Source organism: Spermophilus citellus (genome assembly GCF_964194105.1).
Source record: "Spermophilus citellus genome assembly, chromosome: 6".
NCBI lineage: Eukaryota > Metazoa > Chordata > Mammalia > Rodentia > Sciuridae > Spermophilus > Spermophilus citellus.
In genome coordinates, this window is record NC_138187.1 from 147875159 (window position 1) to 147898906 (window position 23748).

The window sequence follows — 23748 nt, forward strand, 5'->3', positions numbered from 1 at the left end:
ATCACAGGTTTTCCTCCTTACATTTGATGATAATCTCAGGTTCCTCAGTTTAATTTCCTTTCATAGACATCAGTGGAAATTATGAAGAGCTGCATAATCATTAGCTTTCATACAACAAACCAGATTTCCTAGAGCACTGATACTAAATCTTTCTACTACTTTTTTTTTCTCTGAAAATGGCAATCCTTCAGGCTCAATAGCATTTCTCTTCATCTACCTTCATTACTTTTATCTAAGCACTTCCCAGATTTGCAGCCCTCCACATAAGGGCATTTATTTATCATTTCATCCAAAAATTGTTCAAGTGACTATGGCTGGGTACATAAGCTTGGTGCATTCTACTCTCTGATAGAACCTACAGTTCAACAAAGAATCCACAAGGACACAAAGGCATTCTAAAATATTCCATACTGAAAGAGCTCCAGATTGCAGAAGTATTTAAAAAAAAAAAAGTAATCACAAATAAAATGCATTGTCTTGCTGGACACAGTGATAATCCCGGTGGCTGGGGAGGCTGAGGCAGGAGGATCGTCAGTTCAAAAGCCAGCTTCAGCAAAAGCAAGTTACTAAGCAACTCAGTGAAACCCTGTCTCTAAATAAAATACAAAATAGGGCAGGGGATGTGGCTCAGTGGTCAAGTGCCCCTGAATTCAATCCCCAGTCCCCCTGCCAAAAAAATGCATTGTCTCATTAAGCCAGAAATCATTTGATCTACACTGAATATCTGATGGCCTTCACATCTTAGCCAAAGACCTCCCAAATTTCTCATAAAGTTATGTCCTTGACTTACGATGGGGTTATATGTTCATAAACTCATAAGCTGAAAAATTAACATAAGTCAAAATGCATGAATACACCTAACCTACCACAACACCACAGCACAGCAAAACAATACGCTGTAGAGTATGCATCATTTTCCTGAGGTAACCAAGCTGCCCGGCAGCATAAGAAAGTATCATCTGCCTATCATTTGCCTAAGAAAAGACCAAAATTTAAACTTCAAAGTATGATTTCCACTGAATGTATATTGCTTCCACACTAGAGAAAGGTCAGAAAATTCTAAATCAGACCATCATAAATTTGGGGATCGCCTAGAGTCCTAATTTTCCTTCCCAACTTCACTTTGCCTCCTCCACTTTCCTAAATTGTAGGCTTTGTCTTCACACACCAACAGTGTGAAGAGTCCCAGTGAAATCATCCGACACTGACTTAGCATTCTGAACACATCATCAAAACCCCCATGTTTTTCAGCCTCTCCACTGTCCTTTCTTGAGAATGAACTCATTCCCTTTCAAGTCATGATCATGACTAAGCAACAAAGAAAGCCATCAGACAAAATTAGAAGAATGCCCCAGAAGCCATGAAACATGGCTATTTTTGAACGATAATACTAACTTCTAAATAAAGATGGCAAAGTAAAACACAGCGTGAATCTAGAGGCTCAAAGTATTGGCCAACACAAACTTAGTTCATCCAGAGAAATTAAGAATCATACTCTGATTTCAAAACCATGGCATTTTCGTGTTTCTTTTGAAGTAGGCTACTTTGTTTATGTAAAACACACTAAATTCTGAAGATTCTCCATCTTTCCACTTGAAAATAGGCTAGTGTGACTCAAAGCCATGTTTGATAAGCTCAGGAATGAGTGATTAGAACATTCTGAACTATCTCTGAACAATGATCACTAAATGTAAAGGCTCTACCTACATTTAAATAACATACTCACTTTGGTCAGCAATTTCAAACAAATGAGTAGATTTAATATTCTGTAAAATCATGTTCACAAAGCACATAAAACATGTTTAGTTAAATCTGATGTGTTGCAATAATAATAAGAATATCTAATATTTATTTGGTGATTTCAGGGCCAAACACATGTCAATACTTTCAATGTATAACCTATTTAACCATAACCCCAACCCTGCATATTTAGTATTATAGGAAACCCTGTTTCACAGATGAGGATTCATGCCAAAGAGTAGAAAAATATCACATCTCATGTCACACAGCTAATAGGTAGCAAATCATGATTACATCCCAGCAGCAGTCCTCTGACTCTGAGTCTGGGGTGGAAGGCAGCAGGCTGCACAGCTGCTCCCAGATGACAATGACCAAGCTCTAAACTCTGACTGCAATGCACATGGCCTAGCCTAGATGTTAGATACCCGCTGGACAACAAAAACCGTGACCCCACACTAAGGTTGACCTTCTCTCTCACAAGAATGCTAAAATGAAGTTGAGTGATAAATCCGTTGAAGGAAGAGCTACATCCACTGTGAGTTCCTCTTTCTAACTTCAGCCGACCCTCACCACTACTAAGCAATCTTTCTATTCAACTCTGACTGACACAGTGAAGTTTGAGCTCTGCTACCTTTCCTCCAGTCACCCTGCCTCCCCTTGCTGGGCACTTCCACAGATGCAGCCACCACTAAGCTGCATTTCCCTTTTTGTTTTCAATATCAACATTCTCTGCATCTTGACCTACTACCTTTTGGCTTGCTAATGTTTCTGAGGAACAAGCCAAACCCTGTTTGCTCTCAGCTCCCCATTACCTTATCAATCCACTTTCCATGACTCACTGTTATCACTACGATAACATCCAAATTCCCAGATTTTGCGTTCCAGTGCTGCTACGGTCTGACCTTACTATTCTTCCTCCATGCACGAACCCTCTACTCCATCACACTTGTCTAGACACCGTTTCCTGACATGGTCTGTCCATTCTAATCCATGACCATCAGGCTGTTCTGATGGGAACTGCTTTCCTCCCCTTCGGTGACTCAGTCCAACCACATCCTTTCTTCAAGAACAAGTTTAAACCTTTGATGTCCACTGTAACTCACAATGACTTGCACCCTCACTCCTACCAGTACCTGTCTCGTCTTATCTCCTGTCAGTCTCACCACTTCTCCTTCTTTATACTCCATCCATACTCCCGGCAACCTAGGCTTCAGGGCTATATTAGTCAGTTTTCCATTGGTGTAACAAAATACCTGAAGCTGGGTACTTTATTTAAAAAAAAATGGATTTGTTTATTTAGCATACAGTTTTGGAGGCTGAAAACCCCAAATCCAGCAGCCACATCCACTAACCCTGTGGTAAGGACCTTATGGTAGATGGCATCACAATGGTGGAAGTGCATGTGAGAGGGAAAAATCACATAAGACAAGAGACCAGAGAGTGGGGAGGGGCCAGTCTTGTCCCTTGCTATGCTCTCCCCAGAATAACCAACTCACTCTGCAAGACCAACATCAATCCCTTCCAAAAGCAGCACCCCCAATGGCCTAATTACCATGAGGCCCCACTTCTTAAAGGCTCTGCCACCTCACCAATACTACCACACCAAACTTCCAACACATGAACCTTTGGAGAATATACTCAAACCTCAGGGAGGGCCTTTCTACTTGGGAGTGTTCTGCCCTAAGACGCCTCAGAGTTGCCTTTGTCAGTCACATTTTTTGGAACTGCTCATGTGAGTCCCCTTCACACACATTTGCAGGCTCCCTCATTTTCTTTCCTAGGTTCATTTAGTAGTTGTCACTATCACAATTTAGCAGAAGTATCTTGTACTTACTGAGCTCGCTTTTCATCTATTTCACTAAAAAGAATATTAGTTCCACGACAACAGGGATTCTTACCTATTCACTCCAATGCCTATGAGTGTCTGCCAAATACTGAATGCTTAATAGTGCTTGTAAAATAAATGAATGAATGTGCTGCCATAATTCTCACTGCACACATTGCCCATACTATTCATTTGGCACTTAAAATTATCACCCATAAGCCCTGAATACTACTTAATGATATGCTAAGTGTTTGGGAGTCCACTATTTCTGCAACTTGCTTTTAAATGCATCCAAAATGCAAGATGCATTGATGAGTGACTAGATGGAAAAACAGATATAAGCAAATAGTGCAAAATGTTAATTGCAGGATGTACGTGGCAGTTACATGGTTGTTCATTATAGAAATACTTCAATTTTTTGTTTGAAAAAATTTATAATAAAACTTGGGGGAAAACCCTTAACACTTTAGAGAGGCCTTCTCTGACTATACAAACTTCAGTTGCTAATGAATTGTTCTCTCTGTTACATCTCTGTATTGTATTTTTTTTCATAGTTTTTGTTGTTGTTGTTGTTGTTGTTGTTGTTGTTTGTTTGTTTTTGGTACCAGGAATTGAAACCAAGGGTGCTTAGCCACCGAACCACATCCCCAGCCCTTTCATTTTTTTTTTTTTTTTTATTTAGAGATAGGGTCTCACTGAGTTGCATAGGGCCTTGCTAAGTTGCTAAGGCTGGCTTTGAACTCATTCACAGTTCTCTTGCCTCAGCCTCATGAGCTGCTGAGATTTTAAATGTGCACCATGATGCGCATCCTTCACAGTATTTTTTACTAGCTGGTGTCCTGTGATGGTTCTTTGGCTCATCGTTGCCTCTCTACACTCCCTAATTAGAATGTGATTTCCCTGGAACTAGGATGCTGCTAGTATGTGCTCTGCTGTTTGCTCTTCACCTAGAATATTGCCTGGAACATAATAAGTGTCTAATAAAAAAACTTCTTAAGTAAATAAATTAATGAACAGATATATTGTAGAACTGCTTATTGCATTATCAGTTGACAGAGGAATATTCACTTTCCAAACAAATTTTCAGTATTTTGAAAATAAAAGGTTTTGCAACTTTCATAATATTTATCAAAGTTTTAGCAGCACAATAAAGGTTCACATTCTTTTCATAATAATAAATAACACAAGCTGCTGACAGGTCAGTATTTTGAAGTTGCATAACACTATGTAAATGAAAGACTCCTATTCTTGTATTATTATTATTTAGCTTTCATGTCTGTAAGATGGGAAAAAAATTAAAAGCTTTTTGGTGAAGAGAGTCAAATGAAAATAAGGTAATTTTTCTGGATCATGGAATTTTATAAATGCCAAAGAAGCTAAGAAATAATTTATCCTAAAACTTCTTTTTAAAAGAATATGAAAATAAGACTCAGGGAAAACAAATGCCAATTCAAACATCTGGAGGGAGATTATGAACAAAGACAAAATAAGAATCCAATCTCCAAATTCCTAGTTTTTACTGTAAGTGCGGACAGCAGGCCCCTGGGAATTGGCCATCTCCATGTGGAGGCTCTCGTGGATTCTCCAGCTGCCTCCTGGCCAGAGAGATCACCCTGTTGACTTAGTATTATTAACTTTCAATATTGTCTTGGCTTGAAGCATTTGTTCTCCCTCCCCTAAAGCCAAGTGTTCTTTTTTCTCTTCCAGATTGCCAGAAGCACCACTGAGTCCTGAGTCTCTTCTCCCATTGGCCCTCACCACCTGTTCTCCTGCCGCTGAGTGTTGTTGAAGTGACAGCCCACTTAGGACAGAGCTGGGGAGGCTGCACAGGGTACCCCCCATGACAGAAGGAAGACCCCAGGTCCCTCCACTCAGCCTCCACACATCTATCATTTTCCAAGGACCACCACAGCTCACCAACTCAAAGAACTGTCATTCAGAGACAAATGTGAAAGGACTATTGGGCACAGAGTAATGAAGGAAAGAAAATCGGCCAACGATTTTCTCAGGCTCACTAAAGAAAATAATTATGTAAGCTACTTTAAATGCAGGAATGTGAAAGCCTATGTAAAGCCTGAGGCTTATATACTTAACCAAAGGAAATGACAGAAGAAGAGGAACTACATTTTTTTTCCACAATATCTTCTCTCAAATCAGTTTTTGTATTGTGGACTGAAGTGCAGAAAAGTAAAAAAATTCTTTGGAAAGGCTACACCTTGCTTACAAAATCCACAACAAACATTTCCCAAGAACCTTCCCTTAGCAACATGCAATGGGTAAGGCCTTCGGATTTCAGCCTGTGACCACTTGTGTGCTCTTTCTCCTGGGTTCCCCACCGAGGACCTGCCAAGGCCTTGAACTTGCCCTGCCCCATCTTGCTTTCTTCTTTCAGGATGCCACACTTTTGCAATTTCTTCTGACTGGAATGCTCCTAACTACTTCTCTTCCTGCTGCAATCCTATTCTTTTCTCAAGGTATAATAACAGTAAAGAAAAGCAAAAAGCATTTATGTAGTACTTAATATGTACTGTGCCAGGCACTGTTCTAAGCACTATATGTTTGTATGCTTATAGCCTATATAGGATTTATATATTGTAATCAGTTATTATAAACATTTAATATATAATGAGCACGGTAGTACACACCTGTAATCCCAGCGGCTCAGGAAGCTGAGGAAGGAAGATTGCAAGTCCAAAGCCAGCCTCAGCAAAAGCATGGCACTAAGCAACTCAGGGAGACCCTGTCTCTAAATAAAATACATGTACATCCTGCTATTAACATTTTGCTCTATTTGCTTGTGCCTATATCTCCATCTAGTCACCCATCAATGCATCTTGCATTTTGGATGCATTTAAGAGCAAGTTGCAGAAATAGTGGACTCCCAAACTCTTAGCATATCATTAAGTAGTCTTCAGGGCTTATGTATGATAATTTTAAGTGCCAAACGTATAGTATGGGCAATGTGTGCAGTGAGAATTAGGACAGCACATTCATTCATGTATTTTACAAACACTATTAAGCATCCAGTATTTGGCAGACACTCCATAGGCATGGAGTGAACAGGTAAGAATCCCTGTTGTTGTGGAACTAATATTCTATTTAGTGAAATAGATGAAAAACAAGCTCAGTAAGTAAAAGATACTTCTTCTAAATTGTGATAGTGACAAGTACTAAATAAACCTAGGAAGAGACTATATATGACTACATAGTTAATATATAACTATTTAAAAGTATATAGTCTGTGCAAGGATGACACGCAAATTCGTGAAGCGTTCCATATTTTTTGAAGACTTGGAAAAAAAAAAGAGTGGTCAAAATTTAAAAAATTAATAAAAAAGTAAAATTATATAGTTATGTTTCACACAATATATTTTACCAAATTATAATTACATTCATATTTAATATTCATACATCATGTATATATTACATATAAATAAATTTAACTCATTTAATGACTATTAACTAACAATTTTATTAATGACTCCCCTATAAGATATTATCTCCATTTTACCGATGAGTAAGTGAGGTACAGAGGACTTAACTAATCTCCCAGGATGAGTGACAGAGATGGGATTAAAGTGTTAACCTTCAGGTTCCCTGTTTAACCTGTTCAAAACCATCCACTAATATGCAGCCACCCTGGACCTCCCCACACTGCATGCTCTTTCTTTTTCTGTCTCCTCACTGCACTCTATACACACCTTACTGATATCTATTTCACTGCTTGGTAAATTGTTTTTACCACTTGTGGTGGGCCTCCTCTCGGGGACTTCTCATTTCAACCCTTACTTTCACTTCCACCCCAGATGAGGACAACTAAAGGAAGAACTTCCTAATTTTTTTCCATTCCTCGCACAAACACAATGGAGGGTACATGGGAGGTCTTTACCAAATGTTTATGAAATGAGTCAATGAAATCACTTTAAAAGTGACAGCAGGAATGTGAGGAGTGTACCTCTTGGCAAGGCACAGGAGTTACTGAAAGGTAGAGTAGTAGCATGTCCTCAAAGTACCTGGGTGACCAGCCTGCAGGGTGAGGGAAGACCCCTCTGGGCTTCAGGTGGTTCCTGAATAGGTCCCCATTTATTCCATAAACGTAAGCCATATATTAACTCTAGGCATGTGTACCCAGCCTTTCAGGTTTCCTGACCTATCGGATTTTAATTTACAGCAGAAAGATGGAAACTTGAGTCTCAGTGAACACCACAGATAATTACCATGGGGAATGAAGTGGGGATGGGCCACCTGGTATGGTAGCAGGAAGCAACATGGAGGAGGTGAGGTGAAGGGACAGGCAGGTTTTGCCGAGTGGATGAAGCACCCGCAGTCAGTCCAAAGCTGACCAAAGCCAGTGTCTCTTCCAACAAGAAAACCTCGACATGTTCACCAGCCTTTCACATTCCACATGCTGGTCTACCCACAAGTTTCATTTCTCACTATAAACTCCCAAGTTAGTTTCTGATAGAATTCAAAACCCAGTGAGTTTTTTCCATATAAATAATTATCCTAAGTTTTTATTATTCATAAATAACTATAAAAATTTTTAAAATCTAGCAAACCTGTAAATAAAAAGATAACAATAATCTGGAACATCATCCATTCTGATGTTTCACTGCTTTAGCCCTAATTATTTTAGTCCATGTTCTGCCAGTTCCAATGCTTTGGGGCTGAGAGGCAGAACATCATGGCAGAGGGCTATGGCAGAGGAAAGGTACTCACATGATGGCAGCCAAGAAGCAGAGAGAGAGGAAAGGGCCTGGACAAGATAGAGTCCCCAAGAACACACCCCCAAGTATCCACTCCCTCCAACTAGGTCCTACCTCCTGTAGCTTCTACCACCTCCCAATAATCCATTCAACAATGAATCCCTCAGTGGATTCATCCATTAAAGAGGTCACAGCACTCATGATCCAAATACATCCCCAAATTCCCATTTCTGGACATTGATGCATTAGGGACCAAGCCCTCAATAATGTATGAGCCTTTGTGGGGAATTCCATAGCCAAACCATAATAATGTCTAAGTAGCATTTAGAGTAGTACCTCAACCAACATTTATAAGTATCAGAATAAGAAAAGTTTGACAGGAACTAAAAAGTTTTAAAAAAATACCTAAAAATTCTATAAATAAATAAATACGATTTTAAAAGCACTAACTCAGATTTCTAAAATAAATAGATTTTTTTATCTGACATTAGGTTTAAAAGTAATTCTGCTGCATTACATACTTGGTTGAAAATAAAAGGAACTTCTTTTTTCTCCCCCACTTTCATGGAAGATATAGGAAATGTTGCTGTTCCTAGAGTTTCATCCATGACATAATTGGCATCCATTAACGTGACCTATAAAACAAAAGATAGAACACATAAAGTTTCCCGGGGATCTTTGGAAATTATGCCTAAAATCTCTACTGATGTTTATAGGAAATGAAAGTTTTCAAATGACAGTTGACTGTCCCTTGAGGTCCTCATCTCTTTCTTTTCCAGTTCTAGGGATTGAACCCGAGCCCTCGCCCATCCCATGAGAGGCAAAAACTCTATCACTGAGCCATGCCCCCAGTCCCCTGAGGTCCTCAAGATTAACTTCTAACAATACTTTCTTCTTCTTCTGAATACTATATTTTCTGATAAAAATAACAAAGATTTTTTTTATATTCCTAGTTGTTCCATTAAATTGTAATGTTTTCAAAAATGAAACTTAATTCCCTATTTTGAAATGAGAAAGGAACAAACATTTTTTAAAAATCAACATAATTTTCTTTGGTGGAAAATCTATTTTATCTTATTTTAAAGGCTATTGAAATATCTTTATTCTGTTGTACAAAGAATTCCCTTCCTGATAACAGAAAATAAATTTTCTCCCAAGTATGGGAGAAGGATAGAAGTCTCCCCACCCTCATTCAGCATCTTGAATTTCCCCACTGGATGCTCATAAGACTTGATGGCACATCTAGAAGGTGGTCTACCCTGCTGCCAGCTTGAGTCCCATCACTTAACTGAGGCTAAAGAAGGGAACAGGAGAACAAACTGAAGCATGTCTCTATACATGAAGGATGGCCTTCTAAGAACCCCCAGATTTAGATTTACCTACCTCCAAAATATTTTCCTGATTAGGATCCAAAATAAATTCAAAGGTCTCATTCCACACAGGGTTGATGTCATTATTGAAGTGTCTTGTTCTCTTCCTGCCGTCAGGGGTCGTGGAGATGAAAAGTTCCACGTAGGGATCTGGAGTGTCAACTATGGGGCAGTAAACACAAATGAGGAAACAAAAATGAAATTCTTCGTTCATAACTTGCTGTTATTAATATATCTTGCCACATTCTTTCTTCAGTGATTCCACCAAATCCTTTACCATCTTACAGCATTGTACACACTATAGTTTATGGGTGGAATGATGCATCTATCTTTTCCTACAAGACTATAAACACCTTGAGGGCAAGGATCCTATCTTCAGGATCTAGCAATGGAAAGCAACTGTATTAATAGTGCAGGTCTCCTAACTCAAGGACTTGACTTTTTTGCTTAACACATTCTTTCTTACAAGGTCATTTTAATTAATAAGCACAAAAACCAATAACTAAGAGATGGCTACTAGAAGCTGTGTTAAGCACTGTGCATACTTTAGTCTCATTTAAACTCCACAGGATTGCTGTAAGGGAAGTACTTTATTTTAGTATTGAAGCAACAAGAACTGAGAGATGTACAATGTAACCACGTCACACAGTTACTGAGTACCGGAGCAAGATCTTCAACTTGCTAGAGTCATGTGACCTCAGCAATGTTCTTTGGAAGACATCTTGCTCCTGGGGAACAAGGAGATCAGGAGGTATGGATTGCTATGGAATGAGGAGCTGCACATGGAGTTTTGAAGAAAAGGAGAGAAGGGGGAGAAAGTAAGAAGAAAATGAGCAAAATAGGTGACAGAGGGAGAGAGAAAGTGGCACCTAGGTTCACACAAATAAAACACAAGAAGTGAAAGCAAAGGAAAAACAGAAATAATGGCTTCCGAATTATTAGTCCTCAAAGTAAAATTTTATTTTTAATATACCTTGTGCTTCAACAACTATGGCCATCTAGTTAGAAAATCAATGCCCTTCACTTAATTTTTTAAATACTACTCATAGTTCTTCTATACAGTCATCAGATTCTTTTAAATTGTGCATTTAAAAAAAATGAAAGTAGAAATATCTGCAAATGGAATACCAGCATTCAAAACTGTCATTTATTAAATTTTCCAGTCTGGAGCTCATTGGTCAAGGGTCTCCAAAGTGAGAACCACTTTGCCTGGTGAAAAAACAGAGTCTTGACCCTCCTCCCCCAAGAGCCATAATCAGCACACCTACAGTGGAACTAGGGATCTTCGTTTGTAAGTAGTCTGACATGGGCATGGGCCATATCTAGTCACACGCTGGATATTTTAGAGAAATAGGCAGTTGTTTCCGTTTCTAACTTGATGCTTATATGTCTCTACAGGACCATGAAAGACAAACTATAATACAAAAAGAAGGATGGTTGGGGAAAATGGGCCAAAAAGAGATTCTTCTATATCTGACACCAGGAGATGGTTGCTCCTTTTTCTTGGCCGTGTTTCTGCAACATCTCCAGTGCTCAGGACTGCACCAGAAATAAAACTACACATTTAGAATGGCAGATGGCAGAAGATTATAAAAAAGACCATGTTTTCCCTTCTGGAGTACAAGTAAATATACGTAATTTTAGAATATTCAATTAAAACTTCAGATTAAACATAAGAAAAAATTATATACAGCCCCTCCATGCCATGAGGGCTGGTTCTTTCTCACATGGGCCAATGCTCTTATCACTTTCCCAGAAATATTAGGAAAAACCAAAGGCAAGAAAATTCCATTTAGAATATTAAAACTCTGCAGGCAGGGGAGGTATGCCATTCCTTCAACAAATAAGTGCTCTCTAAACGCTAGGAAACTGTCCATCAAAAAATAATTTGACTTCAATAAGGAGTTGAGCCCTAACCTGCAAATTTGGACTATGAAAGTGAGTCAAATGCAAATTTGAAAAGCAAGGTAATGGGAAACAAGCAGATACACTACCCCATGACTAGTAGCTCAGTCACTCAGACCATTACATACAAATTAGGTCAAATAGTAGGTGGGGCAATTGCCCCTTGAGGCTTGATGCTTATTTGAATCTCTGAGGAAGAAGGAGGACAGGTTTTCTTAGACCACACAAAGAAGAGGAAGCAAAGAGTTCCTTGGAAGGAACTAGATAGGAAAAATAGCACCAAAATAAAGGGACATGTGTCAATCCATGATAAAACTATCTTCTCAGCCAGCTTAGGACTCTCAATGGGGATATACTGTAACACATCCTAACCCTATCAAAATGATAAAGACCATAAAAAAGAAGATACCTGAAGCATGTTTATCTGTCAAAACATCAACAGACTTTTTTAAGAATTGGAATCCAGTTTAACGCCATCATTTTTTACTCTTTGTATTTATTTTTATTTTTAAATAAAGTCAGTATCCTAAAATAATGGTCGAGAGGGACAGTTTTTCTAATTTCTCCTGTTGCTTCTTCAGCAAGAGACCTTAAAGTTAAGATGTCAAAGGGTGACAGAGGTTTGGAGAAGCACTCATAGCTGCAAACTCGATACAGCAATCTCGGCCAGTCCTAACCTTTGCAAACTAAGAAGCAAAACTGTAGCCATGGTCAACACTACAGGATGAAAAGCAGTTTTTAAAGCCTAGTCTAAAAATAGATGATGGAAATAGATATCTGAGCTCACTTTCTCTGTCTAATCTATAATCATCATTGGCAAGGTCACAAAAAGAATTAGAAGTTTTGAAGAAGGAAAGTCCACTTGACAGGAAATACTCAGCCCAGTGCTTTAGATAAGTTCCTAGAAATGTATTAAGGAAAAAAAAGAAGAAAGAAGAAGAAGTACTCCAATGTAGAAAATGATTTTTTTTCCTCCTACATATTTACTATGTGGCTTTGTGAATTAATGCCTAAGGGGCAAGTGGTTATTGAGATACTAACTGGGCCTCATCTTGACTACTTCCAGCAAAACAGGTGGTGAAGCAAAGAGGTAATGTGTGGGCAGAATCTCTTACATCTCATTCTTTTATCTAAACCTTCACAAACAAAAATGATGGGGGTGTGGGATGCAGATCTTTTTTATTCCCATAAAGATGACATGAAACTACATGCACCAGAAATAGCTTCAGAATTCCAGGGTTGTAAAATTTACTCATAAACGTCAGTAGTTTAAGGAGTGCCTGCCCAAAGTAATAACAGGTCGATCTGTCATTTCAACTTTGTCCAAGTAATATGTTTTGTGATTCATGATAGGAATTAGTGAAAGCTTCGAACTCTTAGTTACACTCTTTTAAATATTCTTCATTTGCTTTCTCAATTCCACCACACTCAGTAACAACTTAAACTCTGTAATATGGATGACCAGTCATGTGCTACCAGTCTTATAATAAATAATAACAATCACAACAAAAAATCCCCAATCGAGAACTGCCCTCAAATGCATAGTCAAAATATCAGCATTCTGAATAGCTATGACCCAGTGATGGTGTGCTAGATACAGAGCTTCTCACAATTCAGGCTACTGAATTATCTTCCCAGAATCACCTGCAATGCTTGAAAAATGAAAATTGAGATATACTCCATGTTTGTATAAATATGTCAAAATAGACTCTATTGTTATGTATAACTAAAAAGAACAAATGAAACTTTTTTTAAAAAATGCAAATTAGGGGCTGAGGATGCAGCTCAGTGGTCAAGCACTTGACTAGGATGCCCAAGACCCTGGATTAGATTCTGGGCACCACAATAAAAACATTGAAATTCAGTCCTCTACAATCTTATTCTTCGGCATGGGCTTGAAAATCTGCATTTTTAACAACTTAATCAGGGGATTCTTTTACACACATATGAAAAACAAAGGCTTAAAGCGTAATTAAGACTAATATCAGAACAAACTAAAGAACAATAGTATAATAGCACCCATAGAAACATTGTGGCTTGAAGATATTAACAGGCTTCTTGGTCTTCTATGCAGGCATTATTATGCCTGTAGACAAGATTAGGGACAATCCACTTAGTCACTTCTGTTCCTCTCTAGCCACTAAGTACATTTTCAAGTGTTGTATGAAGACAAATTCAAGAATAAAGCAAATGTGGGTGTGCACCTTGGTTTGCAACCTTTTTAAGGTGATGATGAGCTGATGATATTCAAACGTTACACATCAATTATTACCAAACTAGAAAAGCCACAGTGAAGACCAAAAACTAATAATTATTTGGTGAAAGAAATGTCTCTTAATACTATTCACAAATGTGGTGACTCTTTTGGAGCATTAACTATTTAGTGATAACGGCAATTTAACATGAAAAATTTATGGCATCTTTAGGATTGATAACCTTTCAATACCCATGTTCTAAGCTAATTGAATTGCTACCTAAACCCCAGAATACTGATGACCAGTACCACTGTAAATGCATGAATCTTAAAAAAATATATATTTTTTTTAAATGTAAATATTTTAACTGAAGGAGAAAATACAGGAAGAAAAGTTGACAGATTGTAACCGTCTAGCTTGTTGAATTTTTATAAACTGAATTCATCATGACACCATCACTCAATTAAAAATAAAGAACATTACCAGCACTTTGGCATCTTTCCTCAAACTTTTTCAGCCTCCCCAACAAGAGTGACAACTACTCTGCCTTCTATCGGCATACAATATGTTTGCTTAAGTTTTATCTTCATGTAAGTAAAATCAATTTGTAAAGTATACATCAGTATATACTTCTGGGACTGGTTTCTTTTGCTCACCATTCTAATCTGTATTGACATTTATATAATAACATGTAAGAGAATTATCAGTTTTTTATATAGTCTTAAAAATACTCAATATGTCCCCCTCCTGCTATGTGGCCCACAATACAAACAAGATATATGAAAATTTTTATTTCATTATTTTTTCCCTACATGCAAACCAAAACACAAATAAAGCAACATGAAACAAAGAGCTAAAAGTAAATTGTACTATTATTCCTAAATCTCCTATTTATTTATTGGTACTAATATTTCTAGCTGTGAGAGCTAAAAATCCCGAGAGTCATTCTCTTTTTCTCCAGAGTCCTTACATCCAGTCTGTCTCCATGTTTAAGCTTTAACACTTCTAAAATGGCCCTGACATCTGATTGCTCATTCCATTCAAAATATCACTGCCCCAGCTCAACTAAGCAACACTTCTGTCCTGGGCAATTAACATAATCTTGTGATTGTTTGTTTTTAAACCACTTCCCATACTGTCACCCCAATTTATGAAGTCAGACCTACTCATGGTGAAAAAAACTTCACAAGGTCCATGCCACCAAAGCCCGGATTCTCTTTCCAATCAGTGGCCCTCCTCCATTACAGTGGAACATCACCCTTGCAAGTCCACATATAGGCCCAGAAACATCCTTGAAATTGACACATACTAATGGCAGAAACATTCTCATTCTGCCAAACGAACAGGGCTGTTCTTTGACTTGTATGTATGTATCATTGTTTGCTTCTGATGCTGATAGCTAAAAGTCATTTGAGTCGTTGTTCTTGTCCCGAGACTATGCACGATAAGGGTCCAAGGACTGTACAGTTGAGGGAGAAGGGGAATGAGATGTTCTCTTCATTCTTTCCTTATCTTGTCCATACTTTCCTAAGAAAATATTTGGTTGTTTTGTTTTCTGATGGATAAAACCGGCAACTACAAATCACATTCTGTAGAGGCTTCATCTATATACATCTGCTTGAAATAAAAATAATTCCACATACAACTTCAACTTGCTGATTTGGCATTCCTAATACCATCAAATTTACGAAGGAAACACAAACACAAGTCTCAGAGGCATTAAGTGAGTCAAACAGGATGTATCCAGTCTTTCTGAAGCCAAGAACCTCTTTGCTGTATCAAATAGGCCAATGTTGACAATTCTTGCCTATTTTTGCCTCTGCTAAACAATACCTTACACAATGGCATAGACCATATTCTTCCTATTCACTACTATATCCAAGAGTCAAGCATAAATTTAAACCTCACAGAAATATAGTAAATATTACTGAGGAAACAGAGGCGGGGCTAATCCTGAGCAATGATGTGGTACAGGGGACCCTTGTGCAAGGCACAATAGTCTCTGCTCCCTAACATTTACTCCTCAGTAACAGGTCTCAACCATTGGAGGTTTTGTCCTTACTCCACTTATTTATATTTTAATATAAATCAGTGTGAGGCATTTTCTCCAAGAGTTCTGGTATTTAACTTTCATTTCCAAGTATTGAATAGAAAAAAAAATCCTGAATTTCAATTTACTTTCCTTAAAAAATAACTCCCAGGAACAGGCAGAACTTCAGGGGGTTTGTTTACAGGTAGTGGCCTCTGCTGCTTCTAGAAAGGGCTCAAAATTGGAATTATATGACTATGGACCCTGAAGGCAATCCCTGGGATTTGCTGAAAGAGCAGAAACTGGAAAAACATAGCTAAATGAAGGTTTAAAACATAACTAAAATATTTGTTGTTGCTTCTATTATCGTCTTCCTTAATCTCTATAACACCTGTCTGGAAGAAAACAAAAATATCTTTGAAATAAGTATCTGTGCTTGGAATGTATTAACTATATTTAATCTAGGGATGTTTCTTAGAGTCTCTTTAGAGACTTATTATTGTTATTTAATAATGGACTTATTATTCCAACTCTTGCACAGATAGAATAATTCTCCAGAAATTCTCATGCAGTATGATAAAACATAGCAATTTATTTATATTATTCATTGTAGCTATGTGGATTGAGTTATATTTGGATTCCACTCTACTTTAGATAATTATTTTTCATTAAAATGGAAGTTCTCCATCTTGGCACTGCTCACATTTGGAGCTGGATAATTCTTGGCTCTGAAATGCTATCCCTGGCTTCAACCTGCTGGATGTCAGTAAAAATCCCCAATTTTAACAAACAAAATGTCTCTGGATACTATCCAATGGGCTGAGAAGGACATAATTGTCCACTGGTTTAGAACCACTACATTAAAGCAAAACAGGACTCTCCCTACCTTACATCTCTTCAGTAGGAGAAACCAGAAGACAAGCTACATTCCCTAAATAATGCACATTGGACATACCATGTCAATCCCATTCCTAACATCTTCTCTTACGATTTGTTTCCCCAAATCTAAATATCCCACACGCATCCCAATAGTAAACAACCACTTAAGTTCTAAAGCCTATCTCAATTTCCATTCAAGCTATGTAGTCTTCTCTGAAGCTAACTGCCAAGATTTTCCAAAGAGTTATTTAAACCTATTTAGTCTTGCCAGCTAGATGGTAAACTACTAATAAGGCAAAGTTGCTGCAATAGTAAGCAACACTGAGAGACATTCTGAGTTCAAGCCCCAAAACACAGCAGCTGTGCAATTCAGGACAGTACTTAGCATCTTATCTAAATTCCTTCATCTGTAAAATTGAAGTGAAAATCACTCATATTTCATGGTGTCACTGAAATAAATAAATGAAGTAAAAGGTAAAGCTCTAAGGTCTCTGCTTGGTATTTTTATTTACTTAGCAAACACTTTCATTGTGCACAGTATGACATCATTTCCTTTAGTCCTCATAAGAAAACCTACAAGGAAGGGGTGGTGATTATTACCCCATATAATAGCTGATGAAGCCAAGACATAGCACAGCCAAGTAACTTGCCCAAATTCACATGGTTAACAAGGAGTGGAAGGGAGATTTGAATCTGACAGAGACAGTTCCAGTGTTCTTGCTCTAACCACCAAGACATGCTTCCTCTTCAGTGTAAAATATACTCAAGAAAGCCACCCACCACCAACATTGTTTTTACTTCTCTTATCCTTCTTCAAGGGACTGAAGAAGTGGAAATTCAGCATTTTTTTTTCTATTGTACACAATTGCAGCACAACTTTTCATTTCTCTGGTTGTACACAATGTAGCATCAAACCACATGTGCAGTCATGCATGTACCTAGGGTAATGATGTCCATCTGATTCCACCTTCTTTCCTGCCCCCATGACCCCTCCCTCCCCTCTGCCCCATCAAAGCTACTCCATGTTTCCCATGCCCCCCCCCCCCCGGCCCATTATGGATCAACATCCACTTATAAGAGAGAACATTTGGCCTTTGGTTTTGGGGGATTGACTTACTTCACTTAGCATGATATTCTCCAAGCCCATTCATTTACCTGCAAATGCCATAATTTTATTCTCTTTTAATGACTAATATTCCATTGTGTGTGTGTATATACACACACAAAGTTTCTTTATCCATTCATCTACTGAAGGGCATCTAGGTTGCTTCTACAGTTTAGCTATTGTGAATTGTGCTGCTTTAAACATTGATGTCACTACATTACTATAGTATGCTGATTTGGGGTATAGACTGAGGAGTGTGATAGCTGGGTCAAATGATGGGTCCATTCTAAGTTTTCTAAGAAATCTGGAGAGATTTCTTCTAAGCAGTCTGGAGAGACTGCTTTCCAGATTGATTGCACCCAATTTGCAGTCCCACCAGCAATGTATGAGTGTGCCTTTCCCCCACATCCTTGCCAACATTTATTGTTGTCTGTATTCTTAATAGCTGCCATTCTGACTGGCATGAGATGAAATCTTAGAGTAGTTTTGATTTGCATTTCTCTAATTACTAGAGATGTTGAACATTTTTTCATATATTTGTTGTTTGAATTTATATCTTCTTCTGAGAAGTGTCTGTTCAGCTCCTTAGCCCATTTATTGATTGGGTTGGTTTTTTGTTTGTTTGTTTGTTTGTTGATGTTAAGTTTTTTTCAGTTCTTTATGTATCCTGGAGATTAGTGCTCTATCTGACATGCATGTGGCAAAAATTTGCTCTCAAATTGTAGACTCCTTCTTCCCTCATTGAGTGTTTCTTTTGCTGAGAAGAAGCTTTTTACTTTGAGTTCATCCCATTTATTGATGAGGATATTGATAAAGGAATCTTGCTGGAATAAGCCCTGAAATTATATTTTTTTTTCACATTTCTTTTCCAACTAGAAAATCTCAAAGCTGTTATTCAAGTTTGCATCTGGAGATATGAATTACCTTTATACATCATCCAAAAATAATTCTGCTGGAATTTTATCTAAAACACTTCACTAAAATATTTTGAGATATCAAGTGGAATGTGAAAATGGAAAGGTGCTTTCAGAAAGTCAGTAGAATTTCAAGGACCCTCAAACTGAACCTCAGCTAAGTATAACAAGTCATTTCTATGCACTTTTTAATTTTAAGAAAAAAATTAAGACATTAGGATATTCTTAAAAAAACACCTGATAAATGTTTTCACATAAATGCTCAAATTTTTAAAATAACAGAGATATTCTCTTTGTCATAGAACCTTTATGAGCATACTTTTCCTTGGCAATTTAGGAAACATTTCATCTGATTTTTAATTTAATCCCGTTAGATTTTAATCATACCCTTTCAAGACAGAAGTGGTGTAAGGTTTTATTTTGTTTTGGCAAAAAGAATTTACTTAAGTACACAAAATGAAGGCTGCATATTATTCAGCTTTAAACGTTTTTAAAATTAAGACTGTCCTTCACAGAACATTAACATATTAAGGCATGTAAATAAAATATGAAAAGTAATTTAAGAGAAAGAAGCTCATGTGTGACACATGTATGATAAAGAACTAAATGAGAGGATCTACCATGCTAGGTCTTGAGAAAACATATAGGACGTGGGGACTGTGTGCTTCTGAGTACCGGTGACTCTCTTCCATTTTGATCAGATTGTACTTTTACTGCTGTCCAACATACTACTGGAATATACTTCTGTTTATTCTATTGAATAAGTGCAATGCAAACCCGAAGATCGGTTGATGTTACTGAAATGTCACAGAACAGTATTATTTACTGTATAAATCAGACCTGAAGCACATGAACACATAAATACAAACAAAAACTAATGCAATTTAAGTAAAAAGTAAAATGACTACATGTACTTGTAAAAACCATTTGACTTTAGAATAAACTAAATGGCATTCTAAATGGACGAGGAACAGGAGTGCCTTTCTAACACATTATATTTCTCCATTACGCAAAAAAAATGAAAGATAAGAGATGTGAGGTAGACATGTGTTGTGGGACACTTAACTCATCTTGAAGTTATCTTCCATGAAAAAACCATTGGGAAATAATTTTATTTTATTTAGAGTTTTTAAAATCCTGGGTGGATACTCAAAAACATTCCAACCACATTAGTAAACTATAACTCATGTTCAGTCATAATCTAGTCTGGTACTAGGAAAATGCTTAAAGTAGAAACCATATACTTTTAGGGCATCTCATAGCTTCAAGCCAATGACAATGTGAGTTGCCATTTCAAATATTATTCAAACATTATTTTAAATATTCTAAATAAATATTTCAAACATTTCAAATTTAAAATTTCTTACTTAATCTAAAACTGTAATTATCCCAAAAATATTATGAAGTTTTTTATATGTTGTACCTCATACAAATTCAAATTAACCATGGAGAGAAATAACAGAGGCATTTATAATTTACAAAAAGTGGAATATAAAGTTACTTTCAAATTCTCAATTGAGGGGGGAAAAGGCAATATATTCAAGAAGAAAGACATAATTAATTGCACATTTTTCATTTGTTCTGTTCATTCTCCACTAACATTTTGAAAAAGCAAGGCAGCACAGGACCAGCTTGACAAGCACGCATCAGCACCCCCATCCATGGTCCTTGATGGATGTTCAGGGGAAGTCAGGCCAAGCTGCCAGAGATGCATGGGTACACACTGTGCCTGAGTAATTTCAGAAAAATAGCTTAGCACCAAAGGTACCATTCTACTGTTTCTTTCTCCCAAGCTGAGAGAGAAGGATCCCTTAATTTGCTTAACGCAGGAATTCAAAAGGGAAATATTTTATCTTCAAAATGAAAAAACTGAAAGTTTTCCAGTGCCCAGATGACCCAAAGGAATATCCATCCTTTTTGTCATCAAAGATAATGTTTATAAAATAAATGTCCTTTTATGTTGATGTATGAAATAAAAATTTAAATGACAGGTAATGCTTATTGAGCACTTGTCAGGCATCACACATGTAAGTACATCACAAGTACCAACTCACTGAATTCTCCCAACATCTCCAAGACCAGGGACGATGATGAAGAGAAGGTAAGAAACTTGAGCAAAGACACGGGGCTACAGTGAGTAGTCTGGGGACCATGCTCTTTCACCAATATGCCCTGCCTCTTTCCTGGAGCTTCTGATCACTTTGGAATTCAAGAATGGATACAGGACAGGGAAAATTTATCTTCATAGTGATTTCTAGATGATATTGATCCTGAATATGCTCAAAGATTACATAGATAATGCTCCTCTATACACATGTGCAATACTCCTCCTCTCATCCCAGCATTTATGAATTGGAAGACTGAGTCATAAATTTTTTTCCCAGCACATTAGTAACACTTTGTATTGAGAATTAGGTCCTAATAAGAGGATCAAGCTAGGGGTCATAGAGCTGGGATTGAGGATACTGCTTCAAGACTGGAGAAAAGAGGGCAACTTTCCCCAAAATTCCTCTAGTTTTGAACTTTATTGTATTTCTACAATTGTTAGTCACTGTGCGTGACTTTGTGACCACAGATGGTCAATGACTCTGGCCTCTGAGCACTATCAGTCTGAAGATGGTTGTAGGGTCTTCTCTCTGGTATGGTGCATGGCCTCTGGAGATTTCTCTCAGAGGCACTTCATGGCCTGTTCACAATGGAAGGCAGCCCACTATCTGGTATAAGTATAAAGTACTGATAAAAGCACCTTTTTAAAAAAAAAAAAAAAAGTGGAATATCAGCATCCATGAACACAACATTCAACAGAAGGTTGGATTCCAATAATGGCCAACACCAAGGCTCCCGGCAGAACCTACTCCTAATTTCTAGGCAACTCTAAATGTCTAGAATTCTTGTGGGTTCTTGGAGAAAGAAAGGCCACTCACATGCCCCCACCTACTCTAGTGAGTACGGCTCAGAGTCCAAATTACTATGATTTAGAAAAATGATGTGAGATTTCATGGCCCTGAGTATGAAAATGGAGAATGTGTTAACTTTAAGGGTAATTATTCCATAGGACAGCAAAGATATACAGAGCAACACAGTACAACTCAAAAAGAATTAAACATCTGCAAATATTATGTACATGTAGCCAGAACTAAGTTGTAAAGGAGCTTTTACAGCTCTTTCAAATAATCTTACGGATTTTCATTATGGCCATAAGGTGGTACGAACCGAAAGTTCTCCATAAATTCCCACATGAAGGCATGTGTCTAAGACATTTTAAAAGCATTCCATTCTGTTTGAATCAACCTGGTTTTGTAGTTATATTCCCTGACAATATGTGAAAGCAATAAGGATTTCAATAGCTATAAGAATTTATCTGAATTTCATGCAGTGGAAATGTATACCACAGATGTAACACCTCTCAACCTAAGCTCTTGGAAGGGGAGAGTAACGATATTTCATATCACAGTGGTTAAAAGCAGAGTACCTAAGTCATGTTGCCTGAGTTCTTGAATATGTCTTAAATATCATCACAAATTAAGTTGTGGGAGCATTAAACCCTACTAAAATGTTGATGGAAGATTGTTCTATGTCTGTGAGGGAAAGAGTGTTTTTGTGAATATAAATGTATACATATGGTGCCTGCCATATATTCGACTATTTGACTTTAAGTAGGCATTGTGATCTTTGGAACAGAAAAAATAAATGATTTTTTTTCCTATGTTTGCAATCTGGTCTGATCATGATTCTAGTATAAAAGTCAGGATTTAATAACATTATTATGGTACAAGTTTAAAGCACTCGTGTTTCCTTCTATGAGTCTTCTCAATGATAATGTAGTAATTCATCTCATTAAGAGATTATCATAGGAATTTAAAATTAAAAGTAGCAAAGTGCTCAATGCATTTCATTTTTAAAGAAGTAAAACTGGTTAAAAAAAAAGAAAAAGAAAAAAAAACTTAGAATCCATGCTCCCTTACAGAATGCTTGCAGCCTTTGTTCTGCTCAGGAGCACTGTAGATCTCAGGGAAGCAAACAAAACAGAAAAGTTTTCTCAGACTCAATTGGTAGGGTGCTTGCCTCACGTGCATAAGGCCCTGGGTTCAATCCCCTGCATCACACACACACACACACACAAAAAAAAAAAAGGCTTCTCAACCCAAATGTGTCCATGGGTCAGCACTGCCTGCACCACTCCTACAGTAGAAATGCAGAATCTATGCCTCAAACCTACTGAAAAGGAACCTGCATTTTGAACAAAATCCCCAGTGATTCAAATGGATGTTAAAATTTAAAAAGACTGTTGGGGGAAATGAAATCAACCTAGGCCTACAAATAGCATAGAGACTTAAGAATTAGGAACTTGATCCAGATTGTGCTTATGCGTTCATCTGAAAGAAAACTTCGTTTCCCCACAGGAATAGATATTATAAGAAACAAATGTGTGAGATTCTCAAGAAAATCTTGAGTACGTTCAGATATTAATTTATATAAACTTATAAAAGCTGATTTGAGTACAAGGAGCTCATAATTCTCCTGAAGATATTTATTTTTTGTTAACGTTTAATGCCAACATTAAGCTCTTTGTCTCCTGAATACTTGTAAGAAAAGTTAGCCCCATGTGTAATCCTACAACTATACTTAGCAGCCAGAATACTGCAAAGAGGAAGAGTTTAGTGTCCAATAAAGGGGCCAGAGAAGAAAAAAACCTCAGTTTGTATCCATAATTAGGATTTTAAAGTGTCTCATAATTATGTGAAATTTTGTCATTTTAAAGAACATTAAGCATTGACTGTCTGATCACATCTTACAGAAGGGCACGTGGCTCTATCTTCTTCTGAATTCTGAGAGCCTCCATTATCATACGTGATCTGGGTTTTCCCTAGCACTTCTTAAAAGGAGCAGAAATCCAACGAAGTAACTACTGCGTTGGTGTTAGCAATTTCATTTGGTTATAAATGAGGTTTGTGGTCAGGTTGATGTGTTTCGTTTCATGGAGGCACAGAGAAAACGCTATGACCAACCGAAATTCTGCTGTCACAGTAGAATTCACAACCTGCTGTTGGAGGAGGCTTTCCTCCATCACAGAACAGAC

The 23748-nt window shown here is 37.4% G+C and overlaps 1 protein-coding gene across 1 annotated transcript in view; it reads right to left on the minus strand.

Moving 5' to 3' along the window:
• The window catches only part of PLA2G4A (phospholipase A2 group IVA), a 128339-nt gene that overhangs the window by 61607 nt on the left and 42984 nt on the right, over positions 1 to 23748 (minus strand). The window contains exons 4-5 of the mRNA XM_081299770.1: positions 9655 to 9803; positions 8793 to 8906 (exon numbers count right to left, since the gene is read on the minus strand). Of these exons, the coding sequence (XP_081155896.1) occupies positions 8793 to 8906; positions 9655 to 9803 (263 nt within the window). The remainder of the gene's footprint in view (positions 1 to 8792; positions 8907 to 9654; positions 9804 to 23748) is intronic.